We start from the raw sequence: 17,318 nt of genomic DNA on the forward strand, positions 1-17,318 counted from the left end.
ATGCGCTATATGCACTAATTAAACAATCTGAAGGAGCAAACCTTCAGATCAAAAAAAAGGAGCACATCCTCCTCTTGACCTCCTAACACATTGTGACAAATCTGTCCTTTCAGCTGACAGGTAATTAATGTTTGAATAAGGAATCTCTGGGTGGTGGGTTGGATTATTGGCGACCAATTTAGGAGCAAGATTTCAACATGGAGCGGCCACCGGACTCCACAAATCCGGAGAAGCCTTTCCTTTCCTTCATCCAGAAATGAAACATCGGTTGCTTTGGAGAAAACAGACTTAGATTTTACTTTACAAGAGCTTCAGGTGTTTTTGTTGGGTTATGTTTTGGTTGGGAAAGAGGGCAGGGGTAAGAAAAGGAAGAGGAGGAGGAGAAATAATTGGCAGGAGGAAGAGGAGGAGGGGTTGAGTTTTCCTAAGGTGGAGCCGCATCTTGTATGAAATATCCCTGGCAGATTAAAAAAACCCTGCGATGGGGAAGGGCTTAAAGGCTGAGTCAAAAGGCTATATAGAAGTCACTCTTATTTGCGCCTATCCCCCCCAGCCTCCGACCATCTCTGGCTAATAACAAACCGAGCTAAGGAGAAAGACCAGAGGAAAAGAGGAAGAGGGGGCATCGCCGCCGCTTGGATCGTTTTAAAAGAAAAGGCAGGCGAGGAGTCCCCCGCGCGCGCTCAGCTTCCCCAGATCCTGCTCAGCGCCCCGTCTCATTCCCCTTGCACCCCGAAGCCGCGCAAACGGTTAACTCAACTGACAGGCAGAAAGTCAGCCGAGCTGAGAAGTCTGCTGTGCATGTTAATTGAGGCGAAGGGATAACTGTTTACAGGATGGTGTAGTAGTGGCTGCCCTTCCTCCTTCCTTCCTTCCTTCCTTCCTCCCTTCCTCCCTCTCTCCCTCCCTCCTCCTCCTCCTCCTCCTCTCGAGGCTCGCTGGGATGGTTGGCGCTGCTGTTTCCTTTGGACCGTGGATTTTCGCTTCCCGGGACTACAGAGCTACGCGGGACTGAGTTGCCCTTCTTGGAGAGGGAGGGGAAAAAACAAAAAAGGGAAGGGAAGAAAAGTCTGCGTTTCGGGAAGAAGGGAAGGGAATTTCTCTCGGAACGGCTGATCCTGTGCCATAACCGACTTTGTCAGTGGGTGTAGCTGCTGTGCAGGTAAGGACGCGTTCTCTCTCCGGCGGTTAAGTAAGGAAACCGCGTTTCTCGTGGTTAGTCACGGATCCTTGTTCCTTCCCTCATTCTTTGCCGGTAACTAAGAGCAGAACAAAGTCATTTGCGGGGCGATGTCTTTGGATTCCCTCGTGTTTTTTTTGGGGTGTGTGTGTGTGGGGGGGGGGCAGCTGTTTGTCTTGCTGGATGAAGTGCCGGAGCATTTAAAATAGAAAGGAGAAGCACTAGCCTCGAAGAGAAACATTGAGGGGGGGAGTGGGGGGGGGAGGGAATGACGCGCGTGGAGAAAGGGAGAGTTTGAAAAGAAAGGCTACCCTCGGCTACGATGAACTGTCGAGCTGGGCAGTGAAACGCGGGGACCTCCGAGGGGTAGATCCACCCCCCAACCATCGTTTTTTAGCCGAAAACTTTGGGCTTTCGGGGATCTTCCTAGGTTGTCGATGATGCTCTCCCGCCTAAGGAAACCCAGAGGAGAAATCTGGATTTGGGACTCCTTTGGTTATCTTGGGGAGGGTTTGGCTTTCTCGTTGTTTGGAACAGATGGGTTTGTGAGCCTTTTTACACGAAGGGGAAAATGTGGCTGTTAGGCGCAACATTTTGGGCATAAAAAAAATCCACTCAAGTCAGGGAAACTCCTCCTGAATGATTAGATTTCCCTGGAACTCGTTTCCTCTTCCTTTCAATGGCTTGAAATGGAACCGCTTATTTCAGGGCAATTTGGGGGGGGGGGGAACGGATGGCTTCAATTAAAATACAAATCAGCCAAGTTATGAGTCACATTTCTGTTAACCTGCAATGTTAATTAAATTAATTGATGTCACTTGGCATGCCTTCCGCTCGGTACATTTATAATATGAGGTTAGCTACTGGGAGGGTGACAGAGATCTATGATCTCGGTTGAGGGGAAAGTATTAACCAGAAACAATTGCATGCCACAGACACATATATAAAAGCAGGCATTTTTTTTAATGTACATTTGTATTACCAGTGGCTCCCAAAGACTGGATTGTACTCAAAGAGTAGAAAGATTATTTAAAAAACAAAAACCCTGAGCTATCTTTTTCAAAAGCCCTAAGTCTTTTTCTGCAGAGGGACCAACTATGTGAATGAAAGACTGACAGATTGCAGTATGCTCAAGAAAGTATGGCACTAGTTAACATGGGAATGCTCTCCATTTGAGGAAAACAAGGATGGAAAACTTTCATTTCCCCCACCCAAACATATCTATATGCAAAGCGATCTTCAATGCAACCCAGACTGATTTACTTAGCTTAATTCTACCCAAGGTTATAATCACATGCATAGAATGTCCTTTTTCCCCTAGGAAAAGAGTAGATAAACAATACACTAAGAAATAAACCAAAGATATGGATGCTGATAAGAGTATCCAAGCAGCAGAATAGGTGAAATTAGATTGTCAGGTATAAATACTGGATATTGCATGTGGAATACTTGGAGTGGTAAGGAAGCAAGATACTTTGAATGCCTGGATCTGCATGCTGTGCCTTGCTCACCAGTCTGAGATGGTGGGGTTGGGGGAAGGAACTCAACCAGGACTATTTAAATTAAACCAAGATTAAACCAAGATATTAATTCCTTTGTTTCAAAAGGTATCATATATAGTGTGTGAACAAAAATAGATCAACAAAAGATTAGTCAGCTAAGAAATATATTTAGAAACATTGAACTTATAATACTGTAGATATTATACCTAGGGGTAAACTCTGTTAATCTCCTTGAGACCTGTACTGATTCACCATTAATATGCCTCTTAAAATATTCCAATAGAAAGGAATATGATGTACAACAGTGGAGTCTTTGGTTCTCACTGAGCTTGGTTGTTTGCCTGCAGATGTTCCATCCCCCAACTAGGTAACATTATCATCAACACTGTTGATGTTATGTAGGTGGGTAATGTCTGTAAGCAAACAACTGAGCTCAGAGCATACCAAGGGCTCCAGATGTTTCAAATGTCCCAGAGAGGACCATTGATAACTGTAGAACCAATTTCATTAGTTTTGCTAAATGTCCATATACTCTCGCGAAGGAAATTTTTCTGCAAGAAACAATAGAAAAACCACATCAATTAAAAAAAAAACACATCTTTCAGAGTTAATTCAGATGAGCAGTCTAATAATATACACGTTTATTCAGAAGACCTACCAGGCTTCATAGAATGTACTCTTAAGTAAATGCGTGAAGACTGCAGCCAATATATAGCCATAAGGGCATCTTAGTGGAAACAGGATGCAGTGAATCTAGCATGTTGTTCCCCCATCATGGCTAACAAACCAAATGCCCCTAGAAAGCCCCCAAAGTCTCAAAACTAATAGTTCTTTCTCCACCACGGTTTAGTTGTGTGACTTTCCGTAACCTTCATTGCAAGTTGGGTGAAACGTTTGCCGCAAATCATCTTGATTGAATAAACCCAATTAGTGCACAAGCAACAGATTATGCGATGTTTACACAGAAGAGGCATTTTCTAAACTTGTGAGATTTATGAGATCAGGCAGATGCTTGTGGTGAAGTGAAAGGCGGAACAGTTACATTTTCACATAACATTCCTTCCCGTGTCAAATTGTTTTCTTAAGGTGAGATGGACTATGTTTAGTTAAAACAGCCATTCTGACTTGATTCCTCAACTTCAACAGCAACTTTCCAAACAGAAGATGGTCATAACCTGGTAATAATCCACACTGAATTCATTGGGAATTCTTCCAAGAAAGAGTGTCTTAAGCACACACACTTGTTTACTATTGTAGGAGAGTAGCTTTGATTTGCTTGCTTTGTAGTTGAAGAATTGGCCTCCCCTTTGCCTCAAAAAAAAAAAAAACCAAAAACAAAAACAAAAACAAAAAAACCCCACCAAAATAAACTTGCCTGATGTGTCTGAAGTAATGTTTTATTTTTCTGCTTAGCAATTTTTCCCTTTGAAAAGTTATCTCTTCATAAATTGCTGCTATAAAACAATGCTCAACAAATGCATTGGATAAAAAGGAAGCCAATGTTTGCAACCGTAAATTATTCTTCGCATTTAAAAGGATAGTATGGGATGGGATGGGATGGGATGGGATGGGATGGGATGGAATGGAATGGAATAGAATAGAATAGAATAGAATAGAATAGAATAGAATAGAATAGAATAGAATAGAATAGAATAGAATAGAATAGAATAACAAAGTTGGAAGGGACCTTGGAGGTCTTCTAGTCCAACCCCCTGCTTAGGCAAGAAACCCTATACCATTTCAGACAAATGGTTATCCAATCTCTTCCTAAAAACGTCCAGTGTTGGAGCATTCACAACTTCTGGAGACAATTTAAATGTAAATTTAAGAAGATGTATGCTTCACTAATTTTCATGTCTGAAACCAGGGTTTTATAAATAATGTTAGCCATGTACACAGTAGATTGAAGTTAATGACCCTGTTAACAATCCCACACGTGTCCCTTTGCATGTCTCTTTTCTGTCTATCCCCCCCCCCCACTCTTTATTACTTCTTCTAGCTTTTGGTCAGAATAGACCTAGAATTATTTCTTCATTTTTAATGCTACTTTCAAAGTTTTACACGGGCATCCTTACAAGGCAACAGAATGCCTAGTTCATTGTCCTATGATGGGGACCAGTTAAATAGATTGATGCAACCTGAAGTGCATGATGGATTTTTGACTGGGAATTCAAAGCCTCCCTTCTGCAGTTTTGCTGCTGAATTGCAAAATTAACTGTGGGCTGTTGGTGCACAATTATTATTTTCTCCGCATCTGTTTCTCTCTCTCTTTCTTTCTTCACCGTGTCTTTGTATTTGGATTAAAACAAACAACCAACAACCCCCACCCACCCCATATTGCCATTTTTGTAATTCATTCTTGAAGACTAACCTCCAGCATCAAAACAGAAAAAAAATAGATAGTATTAAAAAAAATAATCAATCTAGCCTCCAACCTGAGAAAGAGATGAAATATGTTTAGCAAATGCATTTATTTATTTGTGCCTCTGGTTAAGTGTTGTCTCCTGGTGACTAGCTGGAAAAGACTCTGCAGTTTTCTTGGGAAGATTGATTTGCCATTACTTGATTAGTAGGGCTGAGAAAGAGGGATAGCCTAAGGTTCACCCAGTTGTTTTTGTGCCCAAGGAGGGACTAGAACCAGAGGTGGGTTTAACATATTCTTACCACCGGTTCGCCACATGTGTGCATGCTTGCTTCATGCATGCATCTTCCGCGTATATGCCCGGCCTTCCACGCATACACTTTGCTCGTGCGTGCACCTTCTGTGTATGCACCCGGCCTTCCATGCATGCACCCAGCCTAGAAAATGTAGCTAAATAGGACGGCATTATGTTGGGGCGGGTGGGCGGGCCCCTGCAGTCGCCGCTACTGCTTCGCCCGAACCGGTTGAATACCATCACAAATTAGAACTCAGGGTCTCAGGTTTCTAACCTGATGCCTTAACCACTACACCAAACTGACTCTTAGGTCTAGAAAGTATCTTTCAAAAGTCCTAGACTTTAATGTCCCAAAGGTGCTTTTTCAAGAGGCAACTGCTTTTCCTTGAAGACTTTTTGCTTCTTATCCAAGAAGCTTCTGCAGTTCTGAAGAAGCCCCTTGGATGAGAAGAGAAATGTCTTCAAGGAAGAGCAAAGAAAGGCCCAGTTGCCTCTTGAAAAAGCATCTTTGGGACCTGAATGACTGAGAATCTTCATAGACATCTAGAGTTTAATATAACCAACTGGAGAGACTGATAGGTTGCATGCATTTTGAACTTCCCTGCAGGGTTGCCATAACCATTTCCTTCTAATATGAATTATTAAGAAAATGAAATTCATTTCTTTTTTTTTTCAAGTTTTTTATTTATTTATTATTATTTTTTACAAACATATCAATGCATGACAATGTGGCGCCTGGGTATCATACATTCAAATACAAATAAAACTAATAGCATTAATCATAGTTATTACTTTCAATCCAATTTATATATTTCTAATAGTAATACATATTTATATAAAGTTGCAATCTATCCTTATTCGATTATTCCATGTTTTTTCTTATTATTACTCTTATTTTATTATAATCTATATAATTGTTAATTATGTTAATTTGGCAAGCTCACCTTTCCTTTCCCTTCCTCGATTTGGTTGTCAATATACTCAACAGTCAATACTGACCAGATCTTCTTGAGCTATTATCCCCATATATATGTGCCCCCATCAGTGGTGGGATTCAAAGATTTTTACTACCGGTTCTGTGGGCGTGGCTTGATGGGTGTGGCATGGCTTGGTGTGTGTGGATTGGTGGGCGTGGCAGGGAAAGGATACTGTAAAATCTCCATTCCCTCCCAATTAGCTGGGACTCAGGAGGCAGAGAATAGATAGGGGTGGGGCCAGTCAGAGATGGTATTTACCGGTTCTCTGAACTACTCAAAATTTCCCCTACCGGTTCTCCAGAACTGGTCAGAACCTGCTGAATACCATCTCTGCCCCACATATAGGTAGCCCTTAGGTTACCTTTCACACAGAGTCTTTCTTATGCTTCTATAAACAGTCAGTTTTCTCAAGTCCTTTGGTAACAACTTCATTACTTCATAATAATTTATTCTCAGTCCTGAACTCTGCAAATGATTTACCTTGGATGGGGAAAAAAATTGTAATTCAATTTAGGCTTACCAAGGAATATATTCCACTGAATTTGAGGTGTATAAACCTATAAAATAGTGCTATGGGATATATTGATGTTTGCAGGTTTTTGCCTTTAGGGTGTCCTGGTTTTAGAGAATCAGGATAATACTAGTAAGGAACTCTAATTAGCATTTCTTGCTATAAAGTAAACAGTTACTATAGTTGCAGAATGAAGCACAATGACTATATGACAATATAACTAGTTCTTTAAACTAAATTAACTAACTCCTGTCTATGTTTTCTTCAATCATCTGTAGCAGGAAATTTAGATAGACCATATTTCTACTCAACATATGATGGACAACACAATTTTTACCAGCAAAACAATGCAATAGATTTTCTTCCAATGTCAATCCTACTCATATGAGGCTATGCTAGTAAAGAATCAAATGTTCCTTTGAGGACGACAAAGTCAACATTTTATTTAGAAGTATTTTTCTGAGAGGTCCTTGGTGCTCTCTGAACTTGGTTGTTTTCTTACAGTCATTTCATTACCCAGACTAAGTAACATCAGTTTGGGTAATGAAACATTCGCAAGAAAACAACCGAAGCTCAGAGAGCACCATGGACCCCTCATTTCAACCCTGAGCTACGAATAGTCTCCTTTATAAGTATTTTTCTCTCCAGTTTTTATTTGGTCGTTGTTTCTTCTTTGACTCAATTTTTTTGACTACATCTTTGATTATATGCCACTGCTAAATTTTATATAATAATTTTCAAGGATGATATTCGTTGAGGCAGTCTTTTTATCATTCTTCCTGTTTATGCCAATACCCTGAATACGTAATACACACAGCATTTTATAATAGCAGCCCGTTATTTTTTTCGTAATTATAGTGAGAAAAGCTTTCCTTTATTCCATAAAGGACAGGTGAAGTCTTTCTTAGACTGATCTAGTGCCGTGGTGGCGAAGCTATGGCACGTGTGCCACCGGTGGCACCAGTGGTGGGATTCAGCCAGTTTGCACCACTTCGGGAGAACCAGTTGTTAACTTTCTGAACAGTTTGGCAAACTGGCTGTTGGAAGAAATCATTAGGGCAGAGAACCGGTTGTTAAGTTACTTGAATCCCACCACTGGGTGGTACGCAGAGACCTCTCTGCAGGAACGCCAGGTGCCGCCCCAGCCCAGCTTCGCCGCACATGCATGCACGCCTCCCGCTGGCCAGCTGGTTTTCGGGTCTTTGCCACACATGTGCAGGGGGAGCGCTCACATTGCATTTTGGTGTTTCGTGTTCACCTCTAACCTCGCACCCTGTTTTGGGCCTGGAAGGCCTCCTGCACTAACTTGGATGGGGCACGGGCAGTGGTGGGATTCAAATAATTTAACAACTGATTCTCTGCCTAATGATTTCTTCCAACAACCAGTTCACCAAACTGCTCAGAAAATTAACAACCGGTTCTCCCGAAGTGGTGCGAACTGGCTGAATCCTACCACTGGGCACGGGGGAGCCGTGCGAGCCACCATGCACCCCATTTTGGGCCTGGAAAGCATCCTGCACCAACCTGGAAGCCAAAATGAGGTGTGAGGGGCTGGGGCGTATGTGCAGGGGGTGGGGCACATACACGGGAGTGCTCACATTGCATTTTGGGGGTTTGGGCAGGCACACATACATTTGCGTGCATGTGCTTTGGACACTTGGCACCAAAAAGGTTAACCATCCCTGATCTAGTGGCTTAGAATATACTCCCATTCTTAAGAAAGGATTTTTAAAAATGGCATTTAGAAGTGTAGGTAGAAAACTATCGAGCCAAAATGCAAAGGTTTGCTTAATGATCTGCTTAGATGAAGCATGTCATTAATCTTTGAGTTCTTCCTTCCCCATAGTTATTCTATACTCTGAGCAGGTGTAACTTCAAATTTAAACTTATTTAAATCACAGACGAGCAAGCTGCAATCCAAGTGTCACATTAGGTTCTCCAACTTCATTTTTTGTGAATCCCTGAACTACCCTTCAAATTACATCACAACCAGTTTGGTATAATGGTTAAGATACTGACCTAGAAACCAGGGGACTGTGAGTTCTAGTCCCTCCTTAGACATGAAAGCGAACTGGGTAACATTGAGCTAGTCACTGACTTTCAGTCCAACTCACCTCACCTCAAGGGGAAAATAGGAGGAGGAAGGACTATGAGGTATGTTCTCCATCTTGAGTTATTTATAAAAAAAATAAAGATGGGATAATTAATTCAGTAAAATCCAAGCAATTCCTCATCAATGAAAACCAAGCTTTTCAGATCCGTTGCTGAAGTCATTGGGTAATTCTGCATGGCAGTCTAAGCTGTTTGTCTTCCATGCTGCTCCAGCTGTTCTTGCATCTGTCCCTGGTCCTGATTATAGTGATTTTACAGTGATGTGTGCTTGGTATTCAATCTAGGCCAGGGCTGTCAAACCCCCCACCTGTGGGCTGGATGTATAGCGCACTGGCCACATCCACACCCGGTTTAGTGAAGGGGAAAAAAGTCCCAATACGTCATGTGATGCTGTCGTGACGATGTGAGTTTGACACACCTGATCTAGGCTATAACCAGGGGTGAAATCCAGCAGGTTCTGGAGAACCAGTAGCGGAAATTTTGAGTAGTTCAGAGAACCAGCAAATACCACCTCTGGCTGACCCCAGAGTGGGGTGGGAATGGAGATTTTGCAATATCCTTCCCCTGCCATGCCCACCAAGTCTTCCCTAGAAGCTCTCCTTCCCCTAGAATGGGGTGAGAATGGAGATTTTGCAGTATCCTTTCCCTGCCACGCCCACCAAGCCACACCCACAGAATCGGTAGTAAAAAAAATTGGATTTCACTACTGGCTATCACCATCACTGCTTTTGACTGATCATTCAACTGAATGTTGTAGGGAAGGCAAACCACACTGGCTGCACCCCACCCCAATCACATTTACCATCTCCTGCCTATTCCTTTTAGAGGTAGTTTCCTTTCTTTTCCCAGAAGTTTGCACAGCTGGATACCTTCATACCCCTTTCTCACATTCTCTCACTTGACACTAATCCTGGCTCTGCACCATTATGCTTCATTGTACCCAACTACATTGATGTTGTAGTGATTAAAATAAAGGGAACGTGGTCCCTCACTCATTTGTTCTACTATGGTCTGTAAAACATTGCGGAAGCAAGGAAGTGATGGTTGACTTCATAAAATGTGAATTTTGTAACTTCATTCTTATGTCTGTATGCTGACACTTAGGTTATTAAGATTCAGGGGTGAAATCCAGCAGGTTCTGACAGGTTCTGGAGAACCGGTAGTGGAAATTTTGTGTAGTTCAGAGAACTGGCAAATACCACCTCTGGCTGGCCCCAGGAGTGGGGTGGGAATGGAGTTTTTTGCAATATCCTTCCCCCAAGAGTGGGGTGGGAATGGGGATTTTGCAGTATCCTTCCCCTGCCATGCCACCAAGCCACGCCCACCCACCACACCACGCACACCAAGCCATGCCCACAGAACCGGTAGTTTAAAAAAATTGGATTTCACCACTGGGTAAGCCATACCAGTGATGGAACATGAATAAAATATGGATCTGATCACTGTGCCATTTTTTTGTCTCCTTTGCTTTCAGAAGAGTAAAACAAAAAACCTGAAGTACAGCCACATGATTGCATTCCCAAAAGAAATCATCACACCATCATGATTATGGGAATACAGTGAAATTTGTTTTTCTTCTTCTGCCTTAAAATAATGTGCATACATAAATGTGAATGTGTGAATTGGCTGGCCGTTTCTTTCCTACAAATTATATTTTATTTTCCAAAGACATAAAACAAAGATGTGACTTTGACAGGCATTAGGGCCTATGCCACCTTAGATACTGATCTTAGGTTTAGGACAACCTCTGGGTTGCTATTTGGGTGAAAGTTGGACTGGGGACTTTATTTTTTGAGGGGGAGGTCCAGCCTTTTGTGCTGAAAAGTATTTAACCTTCAATGATTGTGTGAAGAGCAGCTGCACTGGCTCCCAGTGGTCTTCCGGGTGCGATTCAAGGTGTTGGTTACCACCTTTAAAGTGCTCCATGGCATTGGACCTGGGTACCTTCAAGACCGTCTTCTGCCACCAGTAGCCTCCCACCAGCCAGTCTGCTCCCACAGAGAGGGTCTCCTCAGGGTACTATCGGCCAAATTATGTTGGCTGGCGACACCCAGGGGGAGGGCCTTCTCTGTGGGAGCCCCTGCCCTTTGGAATGAACTGTCCCCAGAAATGCGTAAGATCTCCGATCTCTGTGTATTTCGCTGTGCCCACAAAACCTTGTTGTTCCGCCAGGCCGGGCTATCAATGTAAATATTTTAATTGGTTTTAAATATGGGATTTTAAATTTGGGAGTTTTAAAGTTGGGCCAATTATTTAATAATTTTAATAATTTTTAAATTTTGTCTGTCCTTGTGCTTTTAATCAGGCTGTACACCGCCTTGAGTCCTTCAGGAGAAGGGTGGTATAGAAATAAAATTAATAATAATAATAATAATTACCCCAGTTCAGCAGAAGAAAGTGACTTCCCTAATGTGGAGTAAGCCATAGTTCTACCATAAACATTCTGTCCTTCAAGACTAAACTAAATTATCTTGGAAATTAGAAGCAATGCATGACCCCCCCACCCCCAGTTCTGTTTTTAGACTAGTTTACCTTAGTTTATTATCATTGCACCTCGTACAATGAAATTAAATGCCATCTTCAGTGTACATTATAAAAATAACTGCAATTGTGTAGAATCCCTTGCATTCTATACAATTGAATTGAAAACCCCTGATATTGCATTAATATTGCACTATACAGTAGATGAGATCTACTGTATAAATCTTTAAGAATGTTTTGAACTTTCTTAAAGCAGTGGGAGCTATAAAGCTCTTCCAAGGAGAGCAGAGGGCAACCAATGATCCTCTGGGCAATGATGCTAACCCTCTGGAGTGCTGTCCTATCTGCCACTGGGCAATTGGCAAACCATACACAGGTGCAGTAAGTTAAAAAACTGTATATAGTGCAGCGGTAGAAGGTCACTAGCAATTTTTCATTCAGTTGTTGTTTCCTGAGAAGTCTCAGGTAGTATAATCTCTGCTGGGCCCTTTTGACCAGTACTGCAATGTGAGCATCCCAGGTCAGGTCCTCTTTTATGATAACACCCAGAAACTTAAAACTGGCCATTTGCCACTAGACTAGACAGTGATTGTAATACTTTTGTGGATTAGAATGGCTTTTTTTTTTAGTAGCTGATTTATGTATGCTAAAACATGCTAATAGTTTGTTTTTTCACTAAAGTTGAAGGAAAAACTAAAATCTGTTTAATTTATTGTACTTTTCAGACGCTGTTGGATTACCATGAAGCTCTGGATAATCACATTAAGTTTAATGGGGGTTGCTTGTGATGTGCTGTATTCTGAAGTAGCATCATCTTCAACTGTTGGCTCTTGCGAAGACTTGTGTTTTTGTGAAGAAAAAGACAGCATCTTGATTATAAGCTGTGAAGAAAGAGGCATCAAGGAGATATCTCAAGTACATGTTCCACCATCCCGGCCTTTCCAACTTAGTCTTTTAAACAATAGTTTGACTATTTTACAGGTCAACGATTTTGCCAGCTTTATCAATGCGATCACATTGCACCTTGGATTTAACAACATTGTAGACATTGAACCAGGGGCATTTAATGGGCTAAGTCTCCTTAAACAACTCCATATCAACCACAATTATTTAGAAATACTTAAGGAAGACACCTTCCATGGACTAGAAAACCTGGAATTCCTTCAAGCAGACAACAATTTCATCACAATAATTGAATCAAGTGCCTTCAGTAAGCTCAACAGGCTTAAGGTGCTTATTTTAAATGACAATGCCATTGAATTCCTTCCTCCCAATGTATTTCGCTTTGTTCCATTAACTCACCTGGATCTTCGAGGGAACCAACTACAAACATTACCTTATGTCGGTTTTTTAGAACACATTGGCCGAATCCTAGACCTTCAGCTAGAAGATAACAAATGGATCTGTAATTGTGACCTACTGGAGTTAAAGAGCTGGTTAGAAAATATGCCTCCTCAGTCTATAATAGGGGATGTTGTATGCCACAACCCTCCCATTCTGAAAGGTAGCATTTTAAGCAGATTAAAAACAGAATCACTCTGTCCAACTCCACCCCCAAACGACCTTGATTCTCCATCAGGGTCATTGCCTTTGGTGATTACAACATCAATAAGTGATAGTCATTCCTCAACCAAGGTGATACCTATTTTTAAAACTCCCACCAAGGAATCCAGTTTAACCCCTGGAGTTACAAAACCAGCTACTCTTCTTCCTGGCGTATTTTGTCCTATCCCTTGTCAGTGCACCAGCAATATCCTTTCAGGGATTTTGATGCAATGTCAGGAACAAAACATTGAAAGCTTGTCAGATTTAGGTTCTCCTCCTCCCAATCCTAAAAAGTTGATTCTCGCCGGAAATATAATCCAGACATTACTGAAATCAGATCTTGTGGGTTATCACAGCCTAGAGATGCTTCATTTGGGAAACAATCGTATTGAGATGTTAGAAGCAGGATCCTTTATAAATCTCACCGAATTGCAAAAATTGTATCTCAATGGCAACCACCTCACTAAACTAAGCCGTAATTTGTTTTTAGGCCTGCAGCGCCTTGAGTATTTGTACCTTGAATATAATGCCATCAAGGAGATTTTACCTGGTACTTTTAGTCCAATGCCAAAACTTAAAGTCCTATACCTAAATAACAACCTCCTCCAAACTTTACCATCTCATATCTTTTCTGGAGTTCCACTAGCCAGGCTGAATTTGAAAACCAACCAGTTTTCCCATTTGCCCATAAAAAATGTCTTAGATGATCTAGATCTACTAGTACAAATTGAATTAGAAGACAACCCCTGGGATTGCACTTGTGATTCGGTCAGGCTACAACAATGGATACAAAAACTAAATAGGAATACAATGATGGGAGAAATCCTCTGTAACTCTCCAAGACATCTTGCTAAAAAGGAACTGAAATCTCTGACCAGTGATATGTTATGTCCCACCTTAATGAACAGTCCAGCTCTCCCAACTCATCCTAGCTTCCTCATCATCACAACATCACCAACGACCACCAGTACAGCGGACACTATTCTGAGATCCCTCACCGACGTTATCCCTCTCTCTGTTTTAATTCTGGGGCTCTTGATTGTGTTTATAACAATGATTTTTTGTGCAGCTGGCATTGTTGTTCTCGTTCTACATCGACGGAAGCGGCACAAAAAGAAACAAACGGAAGAACAAGTGCGGGACAACAATCCAGTTCAGCTTCAATACAGCATGTATGGTCATAAAACAACACACCATACTACCGAACGTCCAGCCTCAACTTTGTATGAACAACGCATGATCAGCCCCATGGTTCAAGTTTATCAAAGCCCATCTTTCAACTCCAAATTTGCAGATCATCAAGATGGAAGGAATGATAAGGAGGGGAATGATTCCAAACACCTTCGGCGAAGTCTCTTAGAAAGGGAGCACTCCTCCCCTCTCACTGGTGGTCCAAACGTCAAGTACAAAACTACAGACCAATCGGCTGATTTTTTGTCCTTCCAGGACACAAGCTCATTGTATAGGAACATTCTTGAGAAGGAGCGAGAACTCCAACAATTGGGGATAACGGAATACCTTCGGAAAAGCATTGCTCAGCTACATCCTGAGATGGAAGTACATTATCCAAGAGCTCATGAAGAACTAAAGCTGATGGAGACACTTATGCTCTCGCGGCCGAGAAAAGTTTTACTAGAACAGACTAAAAATGAATATTTTGAGCTCAAGGCCAACCTGCATGCTGAACCTGACTACTTGGAGGTTTTGGAGCAGCACACATGAAAGGAAATGTCACCTTTGAGAAGGCTTTGAATCAGAAACTCTTAGGTTTGTCTTACATTTGAGAACTTTGTAAATAAAAGTGCCTTATAATAATGTGTCACCAATCAGAACTTTTAAGCACAGCAGTAATCTGAGTGAAAAGAAACTCTCAGGGATAACTGTGTGAAGCCATGGGAAAGTTTTCAGGCTATGTATATCTTACCCCCCATTTTAAATGTGAACTTTGTACAACTGGATTCCGAGAAGAAATTCAGAATTTGCTTGGCCATATTCCTCTAGGTGTGTATTGCAGTCCCTAATGTTTCTTTCTTTCTTTTTTTTTAATTGTTGGTTTTGCTAAACAGACTTTTAAAGCATTTGTTTCTTCGGTTCCCTTCTTATTTTTCCCATGTAGGCAATATTTAATTAAAAACCTACAAGGATCTACTTAGCCAGCTGCTAGAAAGTAGGGAGCATTAGTTATGGATGAGTCCATATATATGAACAAATTCTACATGGCAGTAGTACATAATAATTATAAAGGGAACTATACGTTTTTGTTTCAAAAGGGGAAAAAAATCATTTGTAAGCTTCCAAGGACTGCAGTATTTAGGTATCTTTAATTTGGAATGTTGTTTATCCAAAAAAAAAAGAAGGAGAGGTTTGAATGGGAAAGTGGTATATTATGCAGGAATTTAAAAGATATAATGGAAACCTTTTGTTACTTTCCCTCGATGGCATTTTTAATCACATTTTGGGACAATCTTCAGTATAATGCTGCTATATAGACTCCTGTGCGACATTGGATTGACACTTGTACTTGGGAAGTTTGAAACGCTACTGAGAATTTAATGTAAATATATTAGTATATTGATGCACCCAATTTTTATTTTATTTTTTACTGTATTTATATGATTGGCTCCCAGTGGTAATTTTTGATAACATCACTTTGCTGTGGCCAGTAAATTTCAGACTGCAAATTTCAGACAAGAAATAAGCCATCAGAACTGGTTTCTGGCTGTGAATACTCTGTCTTTGTCATAAGGACATGGCAAAAGAGCATTTCTCAGCCGTCATCCCCACCCCCACCCCACCCCAAAAAGTCTGGTTTAAACATGGTAGGTGAGTTAAAGTCACAAACCTAGGAAGTTGCATTGAGATTAATTATTGCAATCTTATGGATACATGCTTAGATATGTGCTTTTGCAACATTTGTGTGGGTATGCTAATGTTGCACACATAGATGTCAGCGGCTAACCATGTAAAGGTTAGCAAGCCCTGCAGGACTCCACCGCTTGGTGTGTACAGAATTGTGGTCAAGTTTGAATACAATGATGTTCTTTGTCATACTTGATCTCAAATGTAAACACAGCTCACATTTAATGTGGCCTAATCTGCAATCCTAACTTTGCTTCTGAGCAGAAGAAAATCGTTCGATCCAATTCTGACAATTTCGCAAGTCTGTCTCTGTGTTTTTAAACACAGATTTGCTGCACTCACAATTTAGATTTGTGTGCGTGTGTGTGTGTATGCATGTGTGTGTGTGTGTGAGAGAGAGAGAACAATAAAGTGCAAGCAGCACAGCAAATCTGTAGAGATCAGTGGAACGTAGCACTAAAATAATAGTTTAGAATTAAGGAAACAAGAAGCAGGACAAATTTATTTTACTATAAAGTTTAGTTAGAATTATTTGTATTATTTATTCTGTACAATTTGTATCTTTTAAGTTTGAAATTACAATTATTATTCTTGGGTGCCTTTCAAGCAAATCAAAGAACTTAATCATGATAAATAAAACTGACAATAAAGGGATCCTTTTTTTAAAAAAAAAAAAACCCGCTTCTTTGTATTAAGACTCCCTTTTTAATTTTTTTTCTCTCTCTCTCTTCCTTTTTAAAGTGAGCTCTGCATGCATGAGTTCCGATCCATTCTGAAATCAAATTGGAGTCTTCTGTCCGTTGCCATGCATACAGAAGTGTCTTGTTCTGGGAGCAAGACGGCAGTTAAATGCCAGTGTATGATTGAAAAAGTGCCAAAATGGTAATCTGACCTGCATTTCCCCTCCTGATTAAGTTACTCTTTTTGTAAACCTGCCACCCTTTGATAAATATCTCCTTACGCGCTTCTGGGCTGAAAAATCAGAAAGATCCTGGTAGCATCTTCTCTTAAAGATCCCCATAATTACTAGTTGGGAAATGTCTACATAAGTTATGACAGTCAGACTTATGAATGGCATCTACCATAAATAAATAATTTTAATAGCGTCCCTACTGATTGCTTACATAGAAACTTTGGCTTCGATGTAAAGTATTGATTTGTGTAGAGAAAGTTCATCCCTGGGAAGTAAAGAAGAAAGACATTAACATCAAATATTTCATTTATTTATCTGATGCAGTACTACAGAAAGCAAACTATGGTATATCTTCATATATGCTTGACTACTTATTTATGTTTGCACTGGATTTTTGTTAATATATTCCAAATCAATATTCTCCTACTGATTCCTCCAAGTATGTTGGACAATAACTCTCAGAATTATATGTGAGCAAAAGTTGGTCAAAGTATTAGACTTCAAACAATGGATACGGACACATGAAACAGTTTAGGAATTATCCCTTTATGGAGATGAAGCATAATGCTCTGAAGCTATAC

At 40.8% G+C, this 17,318-nt stretch overlaps 1 protein-coding gene across 1 annotated transcript; it reads left to right on the forward strand.

Annotated features, from left to right (window-relative positions):
- The first annotated feature begins 241 nt into the window (after positions 1 to 241).
- Positions 242 to 16,501, forward strand: SLITRK6 (SLIT and NTRK like family member 6). The gene is made up of 2 exons (XM_034417195.3): positions 242 to 1,162; positions 12,146 to 16,501. Exon 2 carries the CDS (start codon positions 12,162 to 12,164, stop codon positions 14,685 to 14,687), a length of 2,526 nt encoding a protein of 841 aa, XP_034273086.2. The 5' UTR covers positions 242 to 1,162; positions 12,146 to 12,161; the 3' UTR covers positions 14,688 to 16,501.
- Positions 16,502 to 17,318: the final 817 nt, after the last annotated feature.

Source organism: Pantherophis guttatus, chromosome 5, assembly GCF_059756535.1.
Source record: "Pantherophis guttatus breed Tessera chromosome 5, ASM5975653v1, whole genome shotgun sequence".
Taxonomy (NCBI): Eukaryota; Metazoa; Chordata; class Lepidosauria; order Squamata; family Colubridae; genus Pantherophis; species Pantherophis guttatus.